Genomic DNA, 27,323 nt, shown 5'->3' on the forward strand with positions numbered 1-27,323 from the left:
TTACAAGGTCATCAGAAGCCCTTCATTGCTGAGCTCAGGGGAGGAGGGTGGAGAGACTTAAGGACTGCTCCTAAAGCAGAGAATCCTTTACGATGCGGGAAAACAGCAGCCAAGAAGCCAGGCCAGCCCCTCTTGAGGGCTTGAGCTCGCTATTTAAGGATCCCTAGGGATGCCAGCCACTAAACAAACAGCAGCCTTCTGAGGAGATTCCCCAGGCCCCAGCCTGCACCCTGGGGGGCCCTGCCAGCTCTGAGCCCCAGCAGCGGGAACATATCCTAGTGGCTGCCTTAGCAGCGGGCCCCCAACTGTACCGTCCCAGGGACTGCCTCGGCTTGCGGGTCCTGTCTGTCACCACCCAGCTGTGGACCTTCAGGCTTCCCAGAGGTCCAGCCTCTCGGATGGGGAACGATGCTGAGCCCATCTTTGCTCACACTGGGGTCGTGCTGGCTCTGAGCGGCTGGAAGGGTGAGGGGTCAAGGTGGGGCCAGCTTCCTGGAGTTCCGTCAGCGACGCGCTCAGGGCCCTCCACCTACATCTGTTTATTGTCTCGATCTGATCTATTCATTCTTGCTTTAATGCTGTCCGTCCTTCAGCTGTGTTTCCTGTACATCACCCTTCTCAGTGTTCCGTCTTAGCTTCTCAGGGATGGGGGCTGTGTCTCCCCTCCTCCCTTTGTGTTCACTCAGTAGAATTCTCCCCCTCTCTCTCCCTCTTTTTCTCTCAATTACTCATTCAGCAGCTATTTACTGACAGCCCACAATGTGCCAACTGTTGTGTTGGGAGGGCAGGGAGGAAACAAGGGGGCAGCTGTTTTGAGGAGTCTGGTGTCACAGATGGACAGTCTTCCCAGCACTCACTTTTATCTGCAAGCCTGTTTCAAGAATCTGCCACGCGGGCAGGCTTAGCTGGGTATGACCCAAGAGTGACAGAACAGAAAAAACTCCTGCAGAGCTTTTTCAGAGACGTGGGGCTGAGTTGGACCGTCCAGTGAATGCACAAATATGTCATCACATTCTCTCTATCGACGCTGGGAAGGCAGGGGTCGGGGTGCCGGCTTGAAAGGACAGAGGAGCGAGTGAACCCAGGACGGAAGGACGAGGAGGGGGCAGCAGGCACGCCTACTGTGGGACAGAGCATCCATCAAGGGAACGGCAGATGCAGAGGTCCTCGCAAGGGCAAGGGCTGGAAGAAATGACGACACTGCCATGTCATGAGTGCCAGAAAAGTGTGTGTGTGCCACGTGAAAGAGGATCTCAGAGAAGGGGGCTGTTGTGTCTTTTTTTTTGTCACTTGCTTTCCCCCGAGTTGTACTGAGGTACAGTTGATATACAGCACTGTAGGTTTAAGGTGTGCAGTGTAATGTTTTTTAAATATTTATTTAAATTGTATTTTGTTTTTGATCGGAGGGTGACTGCAATATTGTGATGGTTTCTGCTGTGCATCCACATGGATAGGCCAGAGGCATGTCCCCTCCCTCTAGAGCCCACCTCCCATCCCATCCCACCCCTCTTGATTGTCCCAGGGGACTGGCTTTGGGTTCCCTGTGTTGGATACAACAAATTCCCACTGGCGATCTATGTTACATGTGGTAACATATGACCTTCTTGGCTTCTTTCCAGGATGTCCTCCCTTGTATTTCAAGTTACCCAGGTCCTTCGGGCCTCTTCCTCAGATCCCCTCTGTTCTCTGAAACGCCTTCTCACGTCACTGCAGCCCACGGTGCTTCGTTCTCTCTTAAAATCCAGCGGTAGTTCTGATTCGCACCCTTCCTCTGTCATTCACGAATCGTCCTTGTGTTCTTTCATCTTCTGAACTTCTCTCTAGGGTGTGTCAGGAGTTCTCTGCCCTGGGTGATAAGAAACTAGATGGAGGGACGTCCCTGGTGGTCCAGTGGGTAAGAGTCCACCTGCCAATGCAGGGGGCACATGTTCAATCCCTGTTCAGGGAACTGGGATCCCACGTGCTTCAGGGCAACCAGGTCCTTGCTCCTCAACTGTAGAAAGCCCAAGTGCCTCAACGAAGACCCAGCACAACCAAAAAAAATAATAGATGGAACCTGCCTTCACTGGAGGAAGGGAAAGAGACATGGAGTGGACTATAGTCGAAACGGGGACGCACTTACTCTATAAGTACGTTGAGGGCACTGCTAGCCTAGAGGACAGAAGGTCCACTCTCTTTAGAGGAGCCAGAAAATGTTTCAAAACAGAATATAGCGCATTAGCTGGGTTTTGAAGAATGACTAAGGACTTGTCAGATGAAACAGGGGCATAAGGCAGCAGGGAAGAACACCCCAGGTCTCGAGAACAGCAGTCGTGAAGTTCCAGAGGCTTAGGGCTTGATGTATGTGGATCAGAGCAGACAGGACATTTCGTATATGAAAAACATTCGTGTTTTATATAAAGTTGTAAAACACGTTGTTGTTTAGTTGCTCAGTCTTGGCCGACTCATTTGTGACCCAATGAATCGTAGCCCGCCAGGCTCCTCTGTCCATGGGATTCTCGAGGCAAGAATACTGGAGTGGGTTGCCATTTCTTCCTCCAGGAGATCTTCCCAATCCAGGGATCAAACTCAAATCTCCTGCACTGCAGGCAAATTCTTTCCCACTGAGCCACTGGACTGCAAGGAGATCCAACCAGTCCATTCTGAAGGACATCAGCCCTGGGATTTCTTTGGAAGGAATGATGCTAAAGCTGAAACTCCAGTACTTTGGCCACCTCATGCGAAGAGTTGACTCACTGGAAAAGACTCTGATGCTGGGAGGGATTGGGGGCAGGAGGAGAAGGGGACGACAGAGGATGAGATGGCTGGATGGCATCACTGACTCGATGGACGTGAGTCTGAGTGAACTCCGGGAGTTGGTGATGGACAGGGAGGCCTGGCGTGCTGCGATTCATGGGGTCGCAAAGAGTCGGACATGACTGAGGACTGAACTGAACTGAACCGAGGTGATAAAGTTCCTTGACATTTATCCAAGTCCCTTTACAGAGCAGGCACTCCATTATAACCCTGGGATTGTCCCCAGCGTGCAGTTTCCAAGCCAGGGGATGTGTAGACTCATGCAATGGGACATGACTGGCCTTGCTTTTGTGTTTGCCTAGACCAAGGATGCCCTTTTCACAATTCTGCATGACCTGCGACCCCAGGACCATTTCAATATCGTTGGGTTTTCCAACCGGATCAAAGTGTGGAAGGACCATTTGGTGTCAGTTACTCCCAATAGCATCAGAGATGGCAAAGTCTACATCCACCACATGTCGCCGAGCGGAGGTAAGTACGTCCTGCTTTGCCTGTTTGCTGAGACATGATACAGGGATTTGAAAGTTGACGCTGATCACAGGAAAGGAGATAACAGGTGAGCACTTTCCCCAGGAGCTTGCTTCTCCTTTTCTGGGCACCGAACTAAGATGGTCAAATAAGTTACGGGGGAAATACCTGATAGGTTTTGGAGCCTTTCCTGTTTTATCTCACGGATCCCAAACAATGCAGCTCATTTTGTAAACCGATTTTCGGGGCCAGGAGTGAAAGCCAAGTGGCTGATTCAGTGCTTTGTGTGCTTGAGTGTGAGAACCTTAAGGCAGCAGATGGAGCCGCCCCCCTGAGCTGTCGGTCCTCCTGGACTACGGTGACCTGGGAGATGCTCTAGGTGGAAAGGCAGTGGAGCCTTTGCAGCCTCGCCTGGGGGCGGTGCCAAGGTAAGGGCGCAGGTGAGGGGAAAGGCCAGAAAGAGCTCTGAGATGATCTGAGACTCAGGACAGCGTGTTACCACCTGTGCTGGCTGTCAGTGCCGTCAACCCTGGGCCCAGATCTTACTCCCACTGTCAACTCGTCCTGAGGACAGTGGGCGCCTGGCCGAAGCTCAGTATTGGCATGTTGACTGGACCTTTACCATCCTTCCTAGAGGCCCGTAGAGACACTGTCTCCTCGGGGATTCAGGTGATCTGCTTTCGAGATCTGGAGACAGAAAACACCCAGTTCTGTCCATCCTCTTCTGTCTGAGTTTCTCATCACTCATGTTGGTTATTTTCCCTCCAAGGCAAAGCTCTGGTTTCCCAAATGAACTTTGTTTGGAACTTGATCTTGTGTGAATGGAATTTTGATTTATGGATACAATGGGATTTCCTACCAGTTTCCACAACAGTGTGATCTAGAAATTGTTTTACTGGTTGAAGCGAGAAATGAAAGTTTAGAGTTAATATTTTAGTGATGATCCTTGGAAGGAAGTTGGGAAGTCTCTGAGGAAAAAGACTTCCCTTAATCTTTGTTTAGCCTGTAGTTCCTGGAGCCAACTCAATGGAAAAGACCCTGATGCTGGGAAAGATTGAAGGCGGGAGGAGAAGGGGACGACAGGATCATATGGTGCATGGCATCACTGACTCAAAGGACATGAGTCTGAGGAGTCACCAGGAGATGGTGAAGGACAGGGAAGCCTGGCATGCTGCAGTCCCTGGGATTGCAAGGAGCTGGACACGACTTAGCGACTGAGCAACAACTTGGCATAGCTCCTGACATACAGCACCCACTTAAAGAATATGCATTAAAAGGAGTTTATTTAAAGATGCTGCTTACTATTAGAATGCTATTTGTGTGCTGGGGGGAGCAGGATAAAGCTTTAGAAAACAGGTAATGCGTGTTATGCCCTTTTGGAATCTAAACCTTAGAAACCACACTGGTTTCCTTTTTTTTTTTTGTCTCAGCATTTCATTGACCCAACCCTCTGCAGATGAACAGAAAATTACTGTCCTCTCCTCATCAGGAGATGAGCATGGATTCTGAAGCCAGACTGCCTGGATTTAAATCCAGCCCCACCAGCTATGAGGCATTTAATCTCTCTCTACCTCCTTTTCTTCATCTGTAAAATGAGGATAATGGACTTTTTTTAGGATGAGTTAAAATATTTAAAGTACTTACAACAGTGGCCTCACACAGGAGGTCGTCTCTAGCTGTCAGATATGGCCATTTTGGGGCTTCCCTGGTAGCTCAGCTGGTAAAGGATCCACCTGCAATGTGGGAGACCTGAGTTCGATCCCTGGGTTGGGAAGATCCCCCCGAGGAGAGCATGGCAGCCCACTCCAGCATTCCTGCCTGGAGAATCCCCATGGACAGTCTGGCAGGTTTTGCAAAGAGCTGGACACGACTGAGTGACTAAGCACACACACACATGGCCATTTTTACCCAAATAGTCCCTCTTGCTGGTGCACTGTGGCCCTTTAATATCCCTGGGGGAGCTCTCAGTGGGATGGTTGGGGCGGCTCCATGGGAACTCTCCTGTTGTTTTTTCACTTTTTGTTTTTATTTGGCTGCACCAGGACTTACTTGCATCACGAGGCATCGTTTAGTTGTGGTATGCCAACTCTTGGTGTTGGCGTGGGATCTAGTTCACCAACCAGAGATTAAAGCGGGCCTCCTGCCTCGGGAGCTGGAGTCTTAGCCTCTGGGCCACCGGGGAAGGCCCAGCCCCTGCTGCCCACCCCCGCTGTTAAGTGTGCAGGAGATGCCTCAGCTTAACAGAGATTCGATGCCAAGCCCTGCTGTGCCTGGCGTGAGAAAAGCTAAGCACATCCTTTGCCTGGGGCTGTCCCTGGCTTTAAAGTGCAATGAGAGATTTGGCATCATCGCTTAAGTTCTGGATCAAAGAGGAAATAAACACCTGCCTTCTGGTCCACGTGCACACCTTCAGAGGCAATGAAGCTAGGTGAGGCATCCAGAGAGGCAAGCGGCCGAACCCAGAGAAGTGCTGCGTGCTGTCTCAGCTGTAAGTTTCCCTTACGTGTGGACCATGTGTGCATCTTAGAACGAATTAGTGATGCATTTGCACAGTCACAGACATCTATATTTTCAGCCAGAAATTCTGGAGGATGTGAAGCAATGGGGGAAATTTTCTGGTTCAATCAAATACGGTAGATTTTGCAGGCAGATTAAAAAGCACGCCAGTCAGGTGACAGGATGGTGGTAATGGGTACACAGCTTTATACATTTACTAAAAATCATTAACTGTGTACTGAAAATGAGTGAAATATTTGGTCTGTCAAGAAGACCACTTAAAAAACTAACCCCTGGGGTCAGAAAAAAGAAATGGGTGTTCATGTCTGCTATCAGAACTCTCGACTTTTCTTGGTAATAATAGAGCAGCTGCAACAGAGTTGAACGAAACTCTTAGGATCTAGAGCTTCGTGTTGGCTGGGAGATTTAACTTCCACACGCCATCCATCTCACCTTACCCCAAGCAAAAAACCTGTCCAGCACCCGCTGCAGGCAGTGTCCCCTGACTTTAATCAGAGCTGCTAGTGACAAGCATGTCTGAATTAGAAATGGCAGCGGTGGTGGGAGGCATAAACTGGACAGCCTTCACTTGGTGGGGTCCTTGTGGACAGGGGAGACCCTGAAGAGGCAGGAAGCCAGAAAGGCGATGCCAGCAATAAGAAAAAAATGAGTGAGTTCTCTAATCCTCGTCCTCCAGCCCCAGGCCATACGTGACATCCCCACGAAGGTCTCCACATTCCCACCTCCACACTCGGTGCTCCCTGCTTCCCTTTGGGGTGTATTCTTTCTCCAAGTCCCTGCACCCAACACCCTCCTGCCTTTGCAAAGCAATTCTCCGAAAGAGGTGCAGGTCGGCCATGCTAAGGGAATGGAGACCCCTAAGCTGAGGCACCATCAGAGACCCTCATGTGTGCTCAGTCACTCAGTCTTTGTCCTGCTCTGTGACCCCGTGGACTGTAGCCCACCAGGCTCCTCTTTCCATGGAGTTCTCCAGGCAAGAATACTGGAGTGGGTTGCCGTTTCCTCCTTTAGGGGATCTTCCTGAATCAGGGATCAAACCCATGTCTCCTGCATTGCAGGCAGATTCTTTTTTTTTTTTTTAATTTTAATTGGAGGCTAATTACTCTACAGTATTGTAGTGGTTTTGCCATACACCGACATGAATCAGCCATGGGTGTACATGTGTTCCCCATCCTGAACCCCCCTCCCACCTCCCTCCCCGTCCCACCCGTCAGGGTAATCTCAGTGCACCGGCCCTGAGCACCCTGTCTCATGCATCGAACCTGGACTGGCGATCTGTTTCACATATTATAATATACATGTTTCAGTGCCACTCTCTCAAATCATCCCACCCTCGCTTTCTCCCACAGAGTCCAAAAGTCTGTTCTTTACATCTGTGTCTCTTTTGCTGTTTCATGTATAGGGTCATCGTTACCATCTTTCTAAATTCCATATATATGCGTTAATATACTGTCTTGGTATTTTTCTTTCTGATTTACTTCACTCTGTATAATAGGCTCCAGTTTCATCCACCTCATTAGAACTGATTCAAATGCATTCTTTTTAATGGCTGAGTAATATTCCATGGTGTATATGTACCACAGCTTTCTTATCCATTTGTCTGCTGATGGACATCTAGGTTGCTTCCGTGTCCCGGCTATTATAAAGAGTGTGCAGGCGGATTCTTTACCCACTGAGCCACCTGGGACGCCCATCAGACACCTTCAGGACGAGGTTATATAACTCTGCACCTTTCCTGTGCATCTGCGGAGTTTCTAGGCTGCCTGTGTGGCCTGGAGTGAGTGCAGGGGGCTGCTCTCCCCACCTGTCAGCCCTGCAGGTGCATGGGAGGGGTGTGAAGATATGTCCAGGTGAGGGAGGCAGCGAGCCTCCAGCATCGTGTTCTGTGTCCCGTAGGCACGGACATCAACGGGGCCCTGCAGAGGGGCATCCAGCTGCTCAACGACTACGTGGCCCACAACGACATCGAGGACCGAAGCGTGTCCCTCGTGGTCTTCCTGACGGACGGGAAGCCCACCGTCGGGGAGACCCACACCCTCAAGATCCTCAACAATACCCGGGAGGCCGCCCGGGGCCGGGTCTGCATCTTCACCGTGGGCATCGGGGCCGACGTGGACTTCAAGCTGCTGGAGAAGCTGTCCCTGGAGAACTGCGGGCTCACGCGGCGAGTCCACGAAGACCACGACGCCCGCGCCCAGCTCATCGGGTCCGTGGTCTGCCTGTGTCCTCAGGGCGAGGGGAGGGCAGGGGTAGGCTCAGTGGGAGGCCTGGACGTGAGGCTGGACCCCAAATCTGATCTATGCGTCTTAAAATCAGGCTGATCTGGGTTCACATTCTGGCCCTGCCTCATGACTTCAGGCCTTAAGACCCTCTGTGCCTCAGCCTTCTCTCCTGTGACAGGAGGATTCTGGCCGGATGATAGAATTTAATGAGAAAAACCACGTGACGTATTGGCAGGACTGTTAGGGATTCTTAAAATTATATTCTGTGGAGACTTGTTAAGATGGATTAGGCTAGGTAAGGAGTATGCATATTCACGGAATATGCAGCAGTGTCTATACCCGTCTGAAGGTCAGTGTCTTCCAGCATCTAAATACTGAAGGTGGATTACCCTCATTCACACTGTGTTACTCCAGAAGCAAAACGGAGACCAGTGGGTGGAACTTGCAGAAAGGAAAATTGTGATTTACTGCCAGAAGCTCCCTGGTCCTCCTCAGAGCAGTGGACAAGAGACGAGGGAGCTTGTGGAGTAGTGAGTTCCCCATCACCAGTGGTATTCAAGCCTCTGCTGCATGGCCTCCTGTCTGAAATGTTCTGGGTGGAATGTTGGACTTGGCTGCTTCTAAGATCAGAACTGCCTCCCCAACAGCCCATGGTTTCCTCTAAGCCCTGTCCTGCTTGCCGCCTGGGCAGTCCCTGATTCTCCCCCTCCATTCCTCCTCTCCAGGTTCTACGATGAGATCAGGACCCCACTCCTCTCCGACATCCGCGTGGATTATCCTCCCAGCTTGGTGGAGCGTGCCACCAGGACACTGTTCCCCAACTATTTCAACGGCTCAGAGATCGTAATCGCAGGGAAGCTGGTGGACAGGGCAATGGACCGGCTGCACGTGGAGGTCACGGCCAGCAACAGTAAGAAGTTTGTGGTGCTCAAGGAGGACGTGCCCGTGGAGCCCCGGAAGGTGGGGATCGACGTCCCGCAGAGCCCCAGGCCCAGGGGGCGCGGCCAGGAGGAGCCCAACCACCTGGAACGTCTCTGGAGCTACCTGACCCTGAAGGAGCTGCTGAGTGCCTGGCTGCAGAGCATCGAGGAGCCAGAAAGGGAGCGGCTGAGGCAGGAGGCCCAGGCTCTGGCCGTGAACCACCACTTCCTCATCCCTTTCACATCCATGACACTAAAGTCAGCACCGCGGACAGAGGCCCCAGAGGCCGCTTACGGCATGTCCAGCACGTCCATGGCCACTGGACCCGAAACGGTGATGCAGAGCCTGCGGGGCACACACCTGCAGCCAGGTGAGCGCATATGGGGCTCAGTGTGGGGACCCGCATGGCCCTTTCTGGCTGCTTTTTCAGGCCAAGGTCATCTCTTTTATTTTCTTGTGTCGTAATTTTTATAAACAATGTTCTATTCCTGCAGCTCCTAGCCAACAGTGGATTAGCTTGTGTGTGTGTTGTTATAAACCGTGGATCACTATAGAGTTCAAGAAGGTAAAGTCAGTCTATCGATAAATCATCAATATTGAGTGCCTACAGGAAGGAACAGACAAGTAAACAAATATTCATTTTTAAGTGCCTTTCTATATATTTTTAAAAGATTTTATTTATTTTATTTTTTGGGCTGTGGTGGGTCTTCCCACCACAACTTCTTCTGGGTTTTCCCAGAAAACCATTGCTGCACGTGGGTTTTCTCTAGTTGGGGAGAGTGGGGGCTCCTCTCCAGCTGCAGCGTGCAGGCTTGTTTGCAGTGGTTTCTCTTGGGGAGCACAGGCTCTAGGGCACACAGCCTTCAGTACTTGCCACACGTGGGCTCAGTAGTTGTGGCTCCTGGGCTCTGGAGCACAGGCTCAGGAGTTTAGCACATGAACTTAGTTGCTCCACGGCCTGGGGGATCCTTCCCAATCAGGGCTCAAAGCGGTTTCCCCTGCATTTCAAGTCTAATTTTTATCCAGGGGACCACCAGGGAAGCCCACCTTTCTATATTTTTAAATACTTCAGTTATGTAATTTGATGCATATGCTTGATTTTATATAGATAAAAATAAGTTATATGATAAAATTTTATAGGTAAAATAAAATGAAATTTTACTATATATTGTATTTTATTGTTTAGTCACTCAGTTGTGCCCAGCTCTTTGTGAGCCCATAGACTGCAGCATGCCAGGCTTCCCTGTCCTTCACTATCTTCCAGAGTTTGCTCAAACTCATGTTCATTGAGCCGGTGATGCCAGCCAACCATCTCATCCTCTGCCACCCCTTCTCCTCCTGCCCTCAATCTTTCCCAGCATCAGGGTCTTTTCCAATGAGTCAGCTCTTCTTATCAGGTGGCCAAAGTATTGGAGCTTCAGCATCAGTCCTTCCAATGAATGTTCAGGGTTGATTTCCTTTAGGATTGACTGGTTTGATCTCTTTGCTGTCCAGGGGACTCTCAAGAGTCTTCTCCAACACCACAATTTGAAAGCATCAATTCTTTGGCGCTCAGCCTTCTTTATGGTCCAACTCTCTCACCTATACATGACTACTGGAAAAACAATAGCTTTGACTATACAGACCTTTTTCAACAAAGTGAAGTCTGCTTTTTAATACGTTGTCTAGGTTTATCATAGCCCGTGTCTTGTATATTTTATGAATGTTACTTCTCATGTTTTTATTAAAATTGTATTTTTAAAATTTTAATGATTTTGTTTACAATGAAATAAATGAAATTTTATTTTATTATAGATATTATTTAAATTATACAGGAGAAATTAAGTTCTTCTGTATAAGAGAATCCAGAGTTGAAACAGAAATTTTTTATTATCTGTCCCAGTGCCATTTTTCAGGGGAAATTAGTAGAAACAAGAACGAGAGGGACTTCCCTGGTGCTCCAGTGATTAAAAATCCGCTTTCCATGCGAAGAGCACAGGTTCAATCCCTGATCAGGAAACTAAGATTCCAACATGCCTCGAGGTGCAGCCAAAAAAAAAAAGAATGGGAAAACGGCAGGAAAAGTAATTCAACCAAAGCAAAGGGTTATATTTCAGTAATATCTGCTTGTGGAAAACAGCACTCTTTTCATATGTGACGTTTTTATTAGCTTCCTGCCAGGTTCACATGTCCTGAGGTGAGGGAACTGACGTGAACCCGGCCTCGCGCGATCCTCAGATTCTAAACTCTGAGAATCACCTGGGCGTCGTGGAGAGAGCACAACCTTAGGATCCAGACCATTTCAGCTCGTGGCTCCTCCTTGCCAGTTGTGGCCTGGGGCAGGCTTCTGAACTTCTCTGAGCTTCTGTTCTCTCACCTGTAAAATGTAGATAGTGGTGTCTTTCCTGAAGGGCTGTTGCAAGGATTAATGTGCAGCATCTTAAGTACAGAATGAGTGTTCTACACATGTTAGATACCCTCTCCCATGAGGAGTGCAGAACTAGAAATTTATCGAAAAGTGCAGAGCCTGATGTAGAGGTGAAAAATGCTACATTGCGTTTTTAGAAAGAGTGGAGCTTGTCTTGGCAAACCTAGAACAATATTCATTCTGGTGAAAAGGATGAATAAGTAAGTTGCATGGTGCTGTGAGTTCATGCCTCAAGATCTGTGCCACATCCAGGGAAAATGGGTTTGAGTAACATCTTGATTTGATGTTAGTAACTCAAATTTCTGCAGCTTCGGGAGATAGCAAACTCATAAACGACACAGGACTCAGAGAGCCAAGAACACATATGAGGAATAACCAACTGATTGAGCAAAAGGCTCGTTAGATGTAAAATTTTCCTGAAGCATCAGTTAGTACTCAGACAATTTCCTCCTTTTGTTTAAAGCTCTGATGATTTTTTAATTTTAAGATTTTTTTTGAGTGTCCGTGACAGTTTAAGGCTCCCAAAGCAGGCATCCAGACTGAGATGTCATTTCTCCCGTGTGGTTGACCTGATTCAGCCCATGTCCTGCTTATGAGGGGTCAGTTAGAGAAGGGAGCACTTAGAAACATTCAGATACTGTGATCTTCATTTTCTGGGTGCAAAGATCAATGAAACACAAGCATCAGAGGAGCATAATCTTGTTAATACAGACAGCTTGAAACAAGATATTAATTTTATTTTATTGACAGAAAGTAATTTACTTTTGGGTTATTTTTTAATATTTATTTTTGCTGCTGCTTTGTGAATTGTGTTTACACTCATGGCTCTAGACCTGGATTGCCATGATATCTTTTTCTTTTACATTTTTATATCCTTTTGGTTGTTGTAAAGTGCTATTTTATAAAAAAAAAAAAAAAAGTTAAATAAAAGTTACCATCATAACCATTTTTCCATTCTTTTTTTAAATTGAAGTGTATTTGATTTACAATGTGGGGTTGCTTTCTGCTGAACAGCAAAGTGATTCGGTTATACATAGTTCAATCCAGTTCAGTCGCACATATACATTCTTTATTTTTAGTCTTTTCCGTGATGGTTTATTATAGGATATTGAATATAGTTCTCTGTGCTATTCGGTAGGGCCTTGTTGCTTTTCCATTTTATTTGTAAAAGCTTACATTTGCTTTTACAACCTCCCACCATCCCTCCCCCGACCCCCTCCCTCTTGGCACCCCCCATTCTGGCCTCTACATTGTAACCATTTTTAAGTGTACAGCTCAGTAGTGTCCAGTATATTCACATCATTGTGAGACAGATCTCCAGAACTTTTTCATCTTGCAAATCTAAAACTCTGTCCTCATTAAACAATTCTACTTTCCCCTTCCCCCATAACTATAGAATATTTTCTGCATTTTTTTCCTATCATATGCACAGAAATCACAGGCAAGAAGAATATTATTTAATTTATAAAGAAATAAAATAGTTTCCCCTCCTTATGTTACACCTTCCCTCTGTGTTGGGAGGCCAAGCTCCTCCTGTAAAACCAATGTTTTTAAATGGTCACAAATGTATGTGAAAGCTGTATTTGACTCATCTCAACTCTCTATACCTCTCACTTCCTCCTCTTTAATAAATAACAATGGTGGGTCTCTTCTTTCTCCTCTCTAGGACCTGCTGTCAAGAAACCATACAACCCAAGGATTAAAATCTCCAAAACATCAGGTAAAGGAAAGAATAAGCTTGTGTGTGATTGAGAGTTGAGATATTTAGGACTAAGATGACCAGGAATTCCCTGAAGCCAGTTAGATCACCTCATAGAACAAGATGTGAGGACCTATATTTATAGGTCAAGTCTGCAGCCTGGGGGCAGTTCTCAAAATCCCGATTGTCATTACACCATCACCTAAACTCCACAGATAACACAGTCCTTAGGACCCTAGCAGGAGCCCTGGTAGAAGGATGGATTGGACAGAGGCACGCGTTCATTATGACTGAGTTGAAAAGACATTTGTTTTTAGAGATCTGAAGTATGCTCGCTTCCAGCTTCTGGTGTTACAGTTATCTGCCACAGTGCACACTTTTTAAACATTATTATTCTATTATTTTCATAATCCTTGGCTTTAGAAGGAAAGAGCAGATAACGATACCATAAAATTTCCCTTGGCCAGCTTTCTGGGATTACAATAAAAATCTGGATGGAATAATGACCCACTGGCTGGGTTTTATTCTTCAAATGTACACATCTGCCTTTGTAAGCCTTCCTTATTGCCCTGCTGCTGATGTACTGGGCATGCGGGTTCGCAGAGCCAGGGAGTCTGGAGATTAGCTCTGGGTAGAGGAAACACATTGTCCCCGGTGGGTAGGGTGTCATTCCTTTGAGCACACACGCGTTATGGAATGCAAGAAAACTTTCCTCTTGGATACTGAGCAGAGTAATGACTTCCAGACCTCTCCTCTCCTCTTTTGGAGCAAGCAACATCTTCCCTTGTAAAGGAATTTGGAAGATTTGAGTACAAATGATGTGGTATGAGCACAAGACACTCTCAGAGAATCGTCACGTAGTTATATGTGTGCCCACAGAGCACCAAAAGTATGCACTTTTATCTCCACTGGTTGTCATCTTCTCATCTACAGAAGACCAGTACCTTGTATGTCTTTATTACATTGTCCTTCACTCGATGCTTAAGGCAGTTTACAGTGAGATCAACCAGATTCTTTCAGAGGCCCCTCTAAGTCAGGCTGGGAACAGAAGGGGTTTCTCAGCAGCTCCTCCAAGACCCTTAACTGGCTCATAGCTTGAAAACACTGAACTCCTGGTCCACCACCCCTCACCATATACGAATGGTGGAATATATACGTATACAGGAAACTCAGTCCTGTACATGCATACGTGTGTACACATGAAGTAGAGGGGAATTCGGAAACATGTTGTGTTTGGTGTAGAGAGAGAAACGAACCCTCCACTCTTGTGGGAAAAGAGAACTGATGTAGACTCTTGGGAAATAGTTTGTACAGTGAGAGGCAAGACCGTCCGTCTTTAGCAGAGGTGAAAATGAGGGAACAGGCGAGGAGCAGGGGCCAGCCAAGCTTTGTGGTCTTATCTGCGGACAGAATTTTGAGAGCAGTAAAGTCAGTGGGACCCAGAGGAGGAGTTGCCATGGTCACTGCTGACTGGCCTCCTGCTGACTGTGTCCTTCACTTGTCTCCAGCTCTAAACTGGTCTCAGTCATTGCCACTCACGCAAGGGCTGTGTCCGACTGGCGCTGGGAACGTCTCTAGGGCCGTGGCTCTCCAGAGACAGGACAGGAAGTTCTTATCCACATCACTTAACTAGGCTGGCCTAAGCGTGACAGAAGGGGTTAGGAGCAGCCACAGAGGGAATTGAAGAATGTGGACTCAGTCGTCGTAGGGGTGTAGGCTGAGGCCCCGCTTACCCCTGCAGCTCAGTTGACTGCAGTGTCATCACAGGAGCGTTGGATTTGAATTTAGGGGACCTGCATTCAAATATTTACTTTCCACAAGCTACCTGTGTAACCGCTGCATCGCTTCATCTCCCAGGCATCTTCCTCGTGTTGACACGGAGTAAGTCAACAACACAAGAGAAAATACGAAAAGAGTGCTTACACAGGGAAGGTGCCCAATAAATGTCTCTTCTTTTTCTCTCCCGTTCTTGCCCTGGCCTGGCAGCGGATGGAGACCCCCACTTTGTCGTGGATTTCCCCTTGAGCAACCTCACGGTCTGTTTCAACATCGATGGAGAACCTGGGCACATCCTGAGGCTGGTCTCTGATCATGCGGACTCTGGTGAGTTCTGCCTAGAAAGTAGAAGATCTTGCGTTTGTGGACTAGAAATAAATAAATCCTAATATTTGCATTTTACCCCACTCCTCATGGTGTCATGGCATCTGGTCCCATCACTTCATGGCAAATACATGGGGAAACAGTGGAAACAGTGACAAACTTTGTTTGGGGGCTCCCAAATCACCACAGCTGGTGACTGTGGCCATGAAATTAAAAGACGCTTGCTCCTTGGAAGAAAAGCTACGACCAACCAAGACAGTATATTAAAAAGCAGAGACATTATTTTGCCAACAAAGGTCTGTCTAGTCAAAGCTATGGTTTTTCCAGTAGCCATGTATGGATGCGAGAATTGGACTATAAAGAAAGCTGAGCACCAAAGAATTGATGCTTTTGAACTGTGGTGTTGGAGAAGACTCTTGAGAGTCCCTTGGACGGCAAGGAGATCAAACCAGTCCATCCTAAAGGAATTGAGTCCTGAATATTCATTGGAAGGACTGATGCTGAAGCTGAAACTCCAATACTTTGGCCACCTGATGGGAAGAGCCGACTCATTTGAAAAGACCCTGATGCTGGGAAAGATTGAGGGCAGGAGGAGAAGGGGACGACAGAGGATGAGATGGTTGGATGGCATCACTGACTCAATGAACATGAGTTTGAGTAAACTCTGGGAGTTGGTGATGGACAGGGAGGCCTGGCGTGCTGCAGTCCATGCAGTCGCAAAGAGTCGGACACGACTGAGTGACTGAACTGAACCGAATCTTTGCATTTTACCCCACTGCTCATGGTGTCCCGGGGTCTTCAAATCAGGAGTAGTGGAAACTAGTGGATCAGAAATACTGTGTCAGGGCCACATGAGAGTTTTTGGAACAAAAGCGGACAAACATGTCAACCCCCTTTTATTTTCTATTTTTTAACTTTTTTTTCACTTTTAAATTTTTATCAGAGTATAGTTGATTTACAATGCTGTTTTAGTTTCAAGTGTACAGCAACATGAATCAGTTCTACATATACATATATCCACTCTTTTTCTCTTTTAGATGCTTTTCCCATATGTTGTTGTTCAGTCACTAAGTCGTGCCTGTCCTTCATTATCTCCCAGAGCTTGCTCAAACTCATATTCACTGAGTTGGTAACGCCATCCAACCATCTCATCCTCTGTCATCCCCTTCTCCTCCTGCCCTCAATCTTTCCCAGCATCAGGGCCTTTTCCAATGAGTCAGCTCTTCCCATCAGGTGGCCAAAGTATTGGAGCTTCAGCTTTAGTAGCAGTCCTTCTGATGAATATTCAGGGTTGATCTGCTTTCTGTTTGACTGGTTGGATCTCCTTGCAGTCCAAGGGACTCTCAAGAGTCTTCTCCAGCACCACAGTTCAAAAGCATCAATTCTTTGGTGCCTAGCCTACTTTGGGCTTCTGTTTCCCATATAGGTCATTACAGATTATTGAGCAGAGTTCCCTGTCCCTGTGCTCTGCAATAGGTCCTTGTTGATTATCTGTTTTATATATAGTAGTGTGTATATTTTACATCAGCTTCTTCTACCCAGGACATTGGTCAAAAATCAGTTACACCTTCATGCATGTGTTCATTCATTCACTACGCACTGAGTGGTCCCTGCATGAGAGCAGAAGTTCTTGGTTCTAGAAACACAGGAGAAGGAAATTCTAACGAGATCCCTTCATGTGGCAGTGGGGGCAGTTTGTCTAACCGCTGCTCTCTTCCCCTCTGCCTTTGAGGTGTGACGGTGAACGGAGAGTTGATTGGGGCCCCTGCTCCTCCAAACGGCCACAAGAAACAGCGCACGTACTTCCGTACCATCACCATCCTCGTCAACAAGCCGGAGAGATCTTACCTGGAGATCACACCCAGCAGGGTCATCGTGGATGGTGGGGACAGACTGGTCCTCCCCTGCAACCAGAGCGCGGTTGTGGGGCGCCGGGGGCTGGAGGTGTCCGTGTCTGCCAATGCCAGTGTCACCGTCAGCATCCAGGGCACCGTGGCCTTTGTCGTCCTCCTCCACCTCTACAAAAAGCCAGCCCCTTACCAGCGCAACCACCTGGGCTTCTACATCGCCAACGGCCAAGGCCTCTCCAGCAACTGCCATGGCCTGTTAGGTAGGTGGCTGATTCCCATGCCCGTCACAGTTCGGTTTCCCAAGGTGAACCTGATGCTGTCCACGCCTTGACTTGGCTGAGAAATTCCACAGAAATGTGGTCTCCTTTTTAAATTTATATTTTGGCTGTGCTGGGTCTTTGGGCTTTTCTCTAGTGGCAAGCGGACGCTGCTCTCCAGTTGCGGCGTTGCTCAGGCTTCTCACTGTGGTGACTTCCCTCGCCGTGGAGCACGGGCCCTGGGCACGTGGGCTTCAGTAGTTGTCGCACATGGACTTGGTTGCACCGAGGCGTGTGGGATCTTCCCAGACCATGGATCAAACCCGTGTCGCCTGCGTTGGCAGGAGGATTTTTAACCGCTGGAGCACTAGGGAAGTCCAGGAATGTGGTCTTTATGTAGCTTATGAAAAGCCTATTTCTTTCTCTCTCTTTTTTTTTTTTTTTAACAGTTTTTTTGTGACTTGCCTGGTGGCTCAGACAGTAAAGAATCTGCCTGCAATGCAGGAGACCCAGGTTCAGTCCCTGGATTGGGAAGATCCCCTGAAGAAGGCAGTGGCTTCCCACTCCAGTAGTCTCACCTGGAGAATTCCATGGACAGAGTTGCCGCAAATGGCAAAATTTCATTCTTTTTCATGGCTGAGTAGTATTCCATTGTATATACACCCCATTCTATTATATATACATCTTCTTTATCCATTCATCAGGTGATGGACACTCAGGTTGCTTCTCTATCTTGGCAGTTGTAAATAGTACTGCTGTGAACTTTGGGGTGCACGTATCTCTTCAAATTAGTGTGAAAAGTGCATTTCTTGCTTCATGACTACTTTGTAGAGTAGGAATGAACTTTACTAATTTTTACGCACCTTCAGGGAAAAGGAGCAAAGAAATGGGGCATCCTTCTCTTCATCCTTCTCTGGTTCTTTACTCTCCGGGAGACCATGCAAACACAGGGCAGCCCACGGCCCAGCACCCGGTGGGCCCGCTCTGCCTGGCTTCCCACCATGTGCCATTTCATGTGGGCCCTTTGCCCACAAGTAAGGAGGGAGCCGCTGCCAGGGCTGGGTTTAGAAAGCAGGATTTCCTGGCGCTCGAGCTGGATGTCTCAGTGCAGCCTGCCTGCCAAGTGTGAGCTCCTCTCATGGACGCAGAGCTCGGGTCCCTCGGCCTTTGTGATGTCCTAGCTTAACCTGGAGAATTCTGACACTGCTTCCCACACCCACTAAGTGCACGCACAGACGAGGTCCCCAGGCGGGAGGAGGGCGGGGAAGACTGGACCCTCCTTCTCTATTTGTTCACCCCCATCTTGTCCTCCTGCCTCAGTAGGAGACTGGGTATCTGTGTTTTTATTTTATAATTTTTAAATGTTTATTTTTGGCTGCGTTGGGTCTTCGTTGCTGCTTGGGCTTTTCTCTAGTTACAGTGAGCAGGGGCTACTCACTAGTTGCAGTGCTCAGGCTTCTGATTGCAATGGTTTCCCTTGTGGCCGAGCACAGGCTGTAGGGAGAGTGGGCTACGGGAGTTGCGGCTCCCGGGCTTTAGAGCACAGCCTCAATAGTTGTGGAGCACAGGCTTACTTGGTCCGAGGTATGTGGGATCTTCCTGGATCCGGGATTAAACCAATGTCTCCTGCATCGGCAGGCGGATTCTTTACCACTGAGCCACCAGGGAAGCCCCTGGTTTTGTTTATTTAAATATTTATTTAGCTGCACCAGGTCTTAATGGCAGCATTTGGGATCTAGTTCCCTGACCAGGGATCGACCCCAGGCTCCCTGCATTGGGAGCGCGGAGTCTTAGCTGCTAGACCACCAGGGATGCCCCCCGCCCCCCGGGAATCTGTTTGCAGGCGGGGCATCTTTCCTGTGTTGGCTCCCAGAAGTGGAGGCTGAGATGAGCCTCAGGTCTCTCCTCCCTACATCCCTCCGGACACTGGTGCAGGTGCCTCTGGGGGGGTCCAGCCCAGGATCGCAGGCATCACCTTGACAATGATGTCATAATCTCCTTCCTCTGGGTCACACCTGGGCATATGTCGGTCACCAGCCCCCAAATCAAAATTAGATGTTGTTCAACCGCATTGCTTGCGCTTGACCTAGACCTGATGTCTTTTGTGCCCTCTCAGGTCAATTCCTGAACCAGGAGGCCAGACTCATAGGGCTCAGCAAGAGCCCTGCCCATCCTCCGGTTCCCGAGGCAGGAGAGAGGTCTGAGGCCGTCCTTGAGGTGAAAGGTCGCCAGGTCCCGGTGGTCTGGAAGCAGAGGAGGATCTACAACGGGGAGGAGCAGGTGGACTGCTGGTTTGCCCGGAACAACGCTGCCGGCCTGATCGACGGGGAGTACAAGGGCTACCTGGCGGCCCATCCTTTCGACTCCGAGACCGCCTTCGGCCCGGGCCTCTCCCGGGGACTCTGACAGCAGCAGCCGTGACGCAGGAGTGCATGGCAGGGGACCCCGTGGTCTGGTTCTTGGCTGGTAGCCAGCACCCTGACCTCAGCCCTAGTGGCGGGGAGGTCTGCCATCTGCTTGAAATGAGAGTGGGGTCAGGACCTTGAAGGGAGGATGGGATTTTCCCCCTCTCCTCCCCCTCCCTCATCTCCAGTAGTGAAAGATGGTGGCACCAAGGGACCAGTCACAGCTAAAAGCAAGTCTCTATCTTGTCCCAGCTGGCTTGTCCATCTCACCGCTGACCCTAAGGTGACTGATGAAGGAAGGTCTGGTCTGTTTTCTTTGTGGAAATGGCCAAGTTTGGGCACTCTTCTCTGCGCCTCATACTAATGCTTAGGGATCTCTCCTCCTAGCCTGGCTGCGTCCTCCAGACATGTGGCCAACCTCTGCCTCAGGGGAGCCTTTCCCTGGCCTCACCACCCCCTGGTATTGCACACAGCACGCAGACCGGATCATTGTAAACCACTTGACCTGGCTTTAGCAGAGGATTTTCTTCTGCCGTGATGTCTTGCCCTTGAAAATTTGTTTTCATTTAAAAAAAATCAATTCAAAATAGAAACGCTGCATTCCAGATACCAACATTCCTCTAACAGGCTCTGTAAACCCCTTGTCTTTTGCTGGTGAGATTCTATTTATTCCGGAAAGCTGATAATACACAGCGCGGCCCACGTGGGAGTATTTCACTGGCCCGTCTCGGAGCTGGAGTGCCGGCCAGCTGCATGATGAATCTTCCACTTGGCTCTTCCAGCCTGGTCCTGCTTCCAGCCTGGTTCGCTCGAGGTCCCCAGGAGGTGATGAGGCAGGCTCCGGCAGAACTGGGAGGGGGAGGGATTGGATCAGCACAGAGCCGACCTACAGGGATCAAACTCTCAGCAGGAAGTATGGACGATGGACTTACAGATCTAAGGGGCCCACATCCCAGACCGAGAGGCTGGAAGTCAGTATGAGCGAGGGGCTGGGGACAGATCTGATTCTGTCAGGACAGGTTACAATCAGGGGTCGGGGGTGATCTCAGAAGTCAGTGACGTCACCCTCCTCAGGGGAGCTGTGAAGCCTGCTGCGACATCAAGGGGCTGGGAGGTGGGTAGTGGTCTTGGGATCTCTTTTCTTGCCCCCAGCGTGTGCTCTGCTTGGTCTTCTCTGGACCACAGAGGTCATCCTGTAAGTCTGACCCTCACAGCAGTTGGAGCACACATGGACACAGAGGGCCTGCCAGCCAACAGCGAGGGAGGAAAGACTTGGGTCAGAGAAATGGAATATCTTAATGGCAGACTGAATAGAATAAAGGCTTTTGTGCTGGTTTCATGGAGGTCCCGTCCAGGAGGGAGTGACTCTAGAACTTCCGTGCCATGTGGAAGCCGGAAGCACTTGGAGAGAAATCAGAGTTAAGAAAATTGTTTATCATCTTGGCCCTCCCGTGGGAAACATGTGAGCAGCAAATTGACCTGCCCGTGTTTCTGTGGACCAGGCGACTGCAGGAGGTGAATGTAGTGCCGGGCTGAGCCGGGGGCTGGGGGCTGGGGGCGGTGGTCGGTTGTGTCTCAGAGTCTCCGTGCCTCTCCACTCTGGGAACCCACCAGACCAGAGCAGGCAGCTGTTATTTTTGACTCAACTCAGCTGCCTATTGTCGTGCCCGCGGTGTGAGCGCACCAGTCCAGGCTGCCGACAGCTGATTCCATATTTCAGAGGGAGAGAAGGAGCAGGAGGCGGGCCAGCAGGGGCCTGGGCAGGCTCTGCAGGGTCCTTCCTGTTCTGTAGACCTCAGCCCCAGCTGGGCAGACGACCCTGTGGCCCCAGGGTTGTGTTCCAGGCTCTGTGTTCCAGGCGTGGCCTCAGCTGCAGACAAGACGAGAAGCTATTCCTTCAGGACTAGCTACTACAATGAGACGCCCCTCCCTTACTCTCCTATTCAGGGGGAAAAAAAAATCCATTTTGTAAAAGTATTAGGTTAAACTTTCATTTTAACATTTTTACTTTAGACATATCCCACTTTTCTTTCTTCTCTTCCATTGTATATCTTTTTTTTTTTTTTGCAAAAAGTATGTACCAGGACATTTTCTGTTTCAGCCAGAGACTATGAGATTTATGGGCCCCCAACTCCACACCAAAGTCATACTTCAGGTTTTTTTTTCTTTTAAACTTGATTGAAAAAATGTCATATTTTCTGTTGGTCAGGTGTGTCGTGAAGAGCAAGATCTTTTCAAATAAACTTAAGCCCCCTATGTACAAACGAGTTCCATCCTGAGAGGGCATTTGTAAGTCCAGTTTGTTCATCAGTCCAGGTGAGTCCGACAAAGTTAGCCCAGGTACCCAACCTACACAGTCGGCTGTATAGGACTGTACTGTAATAGATTTATAATGCTTTTCATGCAAATAATACATAAAAAACCAACACAAAAAATAAAGCAACTATACTCCAATAAAATTAATTTTAAAACTAATTTTTAAAGAAATGAGACATTTTTAATCTTACAGAATAGTACCTTGAAAAGCACAGTAGTACAGCTGGCATACAGAAGCACGTGTGAATCTTTGAAGGCACACAAGCTCACAACTTGCAGGTCTGTATGTAGAGGACTTACTGTAAATGCAGTGGCAAGGAGGGATTCTGTTCTGGGGGGGACATGGAGGCAGGTGGGCGGTTTCCCCCACATCATACAAGACCTAGAGCAGGACCAGGCTGAGTCTCCAGAATGCATTCATTAGCTTTGACACAATATCGTTGTCTGGACAATCATTTATTGTCCTTGAGCATGTAAAAATAAGTTGGGGTCAGGGATACTCAATGAGCAGTTCAATGAGCTTGAGAAGTCTGTTGTGATAATGAGGGTTTAAACCTCAAGTTACGACATCACTAATGTCCATGAGTCCTAACTGTTGCTAGGCTGGGCTCTCTAGAAAGTATCCACCCCTGGGTTCCTAATCCCCACCCTCATCTGAAAAAGAGAGGCATCTCCATGTGTTGTCTTTAAGGGTCTCCAGTACTGTTGCCCGCAAAATCCCATGGACGGAGGAGCCTGGTAGGCTGCAGTCCATGGGGTCGCTAAGAGTCGAACACGACTGAGTGACTTCACTTTCAGTTTCCACTTGCATTGGAGAAGGAAATGGCAACCCACTCCAGTGTTCTTGCCTGGAGAATCTCATGGATGGAGAAGCCTGGTAGGCTGCAGTCCCTGGGGTCGCACAGAGTCGGACACGACTGAAGTGACTTAGTAGTAGTAGTAGATGTAGTTTCACATTCCCTGAATAAAACGGACTGAAGTTCTGTACTCATTAGATGCTTTTTCTTCTGTTTGCCTTTTCGCTGGTTTACTAGTTTAGGATCCAGGGCATATGTGTCAGGAGGACAACCCTTCCTGAACCTCCATCACCCTAGGGAGCATTAGTGCTGGTCTCTGGAATGGGAGAGATCATCTCTGTTTCTATCAGATGAAACATTAGATCCTTAGTTGAATCATGTGTCCCCGCAGGTGGACTAGGGACAGGTTTCATTTTCTTTACATTTGAATCTTGACTGTGCTGAATGCTATGGGCAGAAAGTCTGTGTCCCTCCAAATTCATATGCTGAAGCCTAAATCAAACCCCAGGGTGATGGCACTAGGAGGTGGGGCGCTGGGGAAGGAAGGGGGGATGCTGGAGGGCGGGAGGACGGGGCCCTTGTGATGGGATTGGTGGCTGGTGGTTTAGTCGCTCAGTTGCGCCCGACCCTTGTGATCCCATGGACTGTAGCCCACCAGGCTCCTCTGTCCATGGGATTCTCCAGCCAAGGGTACTGGAGTGGGTTGCCATTTCCTTCTCCAGGGGATCTTCCCGGGCCAGGGATCGAACCTGAGTCTCTTGCATTGAAGACAGATTTTTTACCAGAGCCACCAGGGAAGCCCTTTGTGACGGGATTAGTGAGACATGAGATGATTTTTCTGTTCTCCACCCTGTGAGCACTAGAAGGAACACCTTCTAAAATCAAGAACTGGGCTCTCATCAGACACCGAGTCAGCTGGCACCTTGATCTTGGATTTCCCAGCCTCCAAAATTGGGAGAAATAAATGTCAGTTGTCTAAGCCACATTGTCTATGGCATTCTTTCTTTTTTTTTTTAAGATGTATTTGTTTATTTTTGGCTGTGCATGTTCTTCATTGCTGCGAGCAGGCTTTCTCTAGTTGTGGCAAGCGGGGTCTCCCTTCACTGTGGTGTGCGGGCTTCTCACCGTGGTAGTTTCTCTTGTTGCGGAGCACAGGGTCTGGGGCGTGTGGGCTTCAGTAGCTGCAGCTTGGGAGCTCTAGAGCACAGGCTCAGTAGTTGCGGTGCATGGGCTTCGTTGCTCTGAGGCATGTGGGATCTTCCCAGCTCGGGGATCGGACCGTGTCACCTGCATTGGCAGGTGGATCTTCAACCACTAGGGAAGCCCCTATGGTGTTCTTGATAGAGCAACCTGAGCTGACTGAGACGCTGACTCATTTAAGATGCGAATTCCTTTTCTTTCTTTCAAGCTGCCCTGAATGTATACAAACAATGTTATTACTAAATCCACAGGACTCTTGGAACCATTCATGCATGATCCAACTAAAGTAAACAGCAAATAAAACAACACAGCTAAGCAAACACTTAGAATTGTGACTTTAAATATTTATTCTGTTCAGTTTGAAATAACAAGTAGGGCACGAGCTAGTTCACCTTCAAGAAGCATTTTCCTTCCACAAAAAATTTGTAAAATTATAACATCTAAAAACAAACAACACCCTGGTGTATTTGTTTTGAGGGGAAATGACTAGAGAGAATAAAACTTGTTGATTCTAACCACACTGTTTGTAAGAATTTCTGAATTCCATAGAAATATATGTAAATCGAGCAAGTGACTTGACGCTGGAAGAATCATGTGGAAACAGGGCAACCTGCTATATGGAACAGCCAATGTATATCAGCCATCTCTGACCTTTTATAAAACAGTCAAATTCATAGAGAAGTGCCTTAAGCGTCAGTCCCTTACCTTCCAGGGGTGTGGGCATCCCAACCCTTTTATCGCCTTCTTGGGTCATTCGCCTGCCCAAATTGCCCATCACCTTGCTCAGTACTTCTAACACTGGCTCAGGGCATTTGTCGATTGTGGTTCTGGCATTGCTACCTCCAGTTCCTGAGGTCCTGCCAGATCTTGCTTAGATGTTAGATTCTGAATCAGAACCAGAGCAGACCTACCGAAGGAGTGAGACATCACTGGGAGGCTGTGTTAAACAGAAAACCAGCCAACTCCTTATCTCAAGCGCATGAAATCAACCTCTCCCGGCTTTGGCTCCGGCTTCGTCTCTAATGAAGGGACTGAACAAGGTAACATGCTCAGATCCCATAATCTTTATCTTCTGACGGCTTGGAAATCCTGCCAGAGAACTCTGCAGAGGCCCAGTTGTGAAGGGAGGAAGGAGGTGGGGAAAACATTCCAAAGATGGAGTGTATTCAGCTGCAAGGAAGAAGTGCATATTCAGAGGCTCCCACAGGAAATATCTTTTCTGTAATGTTAAGCAGCTGGGGACAGCTTATGACCTGAAGTCATCTTCATACTCCGTTCAGTTTCAGTCAGTTTTGACCGGTGCCCTGTAGATTCGGGGGTTACTGAGACCCCATGGTGGATGATGCTGGGTGAACCTGCAGACTCCTCTCTCCCTGCAACCCGACTGGGTCTGTCTCCAGCCCCGCATCCTTCACTTGTGGCCCCAGGTATCGATGCACCGGGAAATCACAGAGTTCTGCCATAGGTCCCTTCAACCAGCCGGTTCCTGCTGGCCTTTAGCAAAACTTAATCTGTTTTCCTTGAAGCGCATCGGCCTCCATGGCGCCTGTGTTCTGCTTCAGCTTTCTAGACTTCCTCACTCCACAGTTCTCCACAGAAATTTGCCCCCTTTTATGCCAAGGAAACTGTATCGGGTGCTCCCTCCGTTATTGCTGTGTCTCATCACATCTCCATCTCCCCGTGTAATGGTCCGCCTTCTTCTGGGCTCCATTCTTCTCGCTCCCTCCGCGCGCTTGTCTCAGTGACTCCTTGTCTTTCTAGAATCTCTAGACTCTTACTCCCAGAGGCTCTTCCCTCTTGGGCACCCTTCCAGAAGTCTCCTCCAGTGCTTGTCGCTGGCCGGGCTCCGCGGGGCTTCCTGCTGGTCTCTTATTTCACTGTCAAGCTTGTGCTAGAGGTCAGTGTTTGAATCCTCTTTTATTAAGATTTTTTTTAAATTTGTTACAATATTACTTCTGTTTTGTGTTTTGGTTTTTTGGCCACGAGGCATGTGGGATCTTAGCCCTCCGACCAGGGATCCAACCTGCACCCCTGTGTTGGAAGACGAGGTCTTAACCACTGGACCACTGGGAAGTCCTGAACCCTCTTTTACACCTCCTGGAGTTCCCTTTCACTTTTCACTTTCATGCATCAGAGAAGGAAATGGCAACCCACTCCAGTGTTCTTGCCTGGAGAATCCAAGGGACGGGGGAGCCTGGTGGGCTGCCATCTCTGGGGTCGCACAGATTTGGACACGACTGAAGCGACTTAGCAGCAGCAGCAGCAGTCTGTTGCTTGTCATCAAATTTAACTTCTGTCTTCACCACATTCATTAAACCTTGTCTTACATGTCACGTTACTGCTTCTGATGTCCAGTTCCTGTGATGGGTATCTCCAGACTCTACCATGTGACCATGTCGACCTCTTCCTCTTTTTTAAAATGTTAGATCCCATTGTTTCTCTTAGCTGATTAGAATTTCTTCCTAGTCTCCTTTGCTACTTGTCTTTCCTCCTACCAACCTGTGGATGTTCCCCAAGGTCATACTGGTCCTTTTTAATTTTTTTTTCTGTTTTTTGGCCAAGCCATGTGGCTTTCTCTGACCAGCAATCAGACCCTTTGCAGTGGCCCTGCAGTGGACGTGCAGAGTCCTAACCCCAGGACCACCAGGCAAGTCCCCATACTGGTCCTTTATAGTCCCCACTCCCCGTTCACAGTCTCACTTCTTGGTCTCAGCATCTGACCTGACGTGGAAATTGAGAACACTTCCCTTCTGTTATTCTGGCATCAGCTCAAATTCAGGAGTAAAAACAAACTTTCCATGTTCAAAGTGGTTGGTGGTTTAGTCACTAAGTCTTATCTGACTCTTTTCAACATGATGGACTGTAGCTCACCAGGCTCCTCCGTCCATGGGATTTCCCAGGCAAGAATACTTGAGTGGGTTGCCATTTCCTCCTCCAAGGGAGCTTCCCAACCCAGAGATTGAACCCACATCTGCATTGCAGGCAGATTCTTTACCAACTGGGCCATCAAGGAAGCCATATTCAAAGTGTCTGTATATATATTAGAGAGATTTGAGATTTGGAAGGACGGGAAGAAGTTCTGGCACAATATTTTAAAATTTTGATTGTTGCAAATAAAGGTGGAAAGGTCTATGTGTGTTCATGTGTGCGTGTGTGTGTGTGTGTGTGTGTGTGTGTCTTTGGTACATTTCCTAGACCAATTCAACATTTATTTTTATTGACACAGAGTTCTTCCTGAAAATTCTCTGTTAACCATATTATTTTTTCAAAACAACAGCTGTGTTTGTGTAAGAGAAGAATCCATGTCCTGATTGCTCACTGGGAATGTCTACATATAAAAAGATGAAAATCGCAGGTCCTAAGTTTAT

At 48.4% G+C, this 27,323-nt stretch overlaps 1 protein-coding gene across 1 annotated transcript in view; it reads left to right on the plus strand.

Moving 5' to 3' along the window:
• The window catches only part of ITIH5 (inter-alpha-trypsin inhibitor heavy chain 5), an 84,293-nt gene extending 60,555 nt beyond the window's left edge, over nt 1–23,738 (plus strand). The window contains exons 8-14 of the mRNA XM_070800759.1: nt 3,099–3,267; nt 7,678–7,987; nt 8,729–9,294; nt 12,998–13,051; nt 15,017–15,133; nt 16,863–17,240; nt 19,354–23,738. Of these exons, the coding sequence (XP_070656860.1) occupies nt 3,099–3,267; nt 7,678–7,987; nt 8,729–9,294; nt 12,998–13,051; nt 15,017–15,133; nt 16,863–17,240; nt 19,354–19,643 (1,884 nt within the window). The 3' untranslated portion in view covers nt 19,644–23,738. The remainder of the gene's footprint in view (nt 1–3,098; nt 3,268–7,677; nt 7,988–8,728; nt 9,295–12,997; nt 13,052–15,016; nt 15,134–16,862; nt 17,241–19,353) is intronic.
• The last annotated feature ends 3,585 nt before the right edge of the window (nt 23,739–27,323 follow it).

Source organism: Bos indicus, chromosome 13 (assembly GCF_029378745.1).
Source record: "Bos indicus isolate NIAB-ARS_2022 breed Sahiwal x Tharparkar chromosome 13, NIAB-ARS_B.indTharparkar_mat_pri_1.0, whole genome shotgun sequence".
Taxonomy (NCBI): domain Eukaryota; kingdom Metazoa; phylum Chordata; class Mammalia; order Artiodactyla; family Bovidae; genus Bos; species Bos indicus.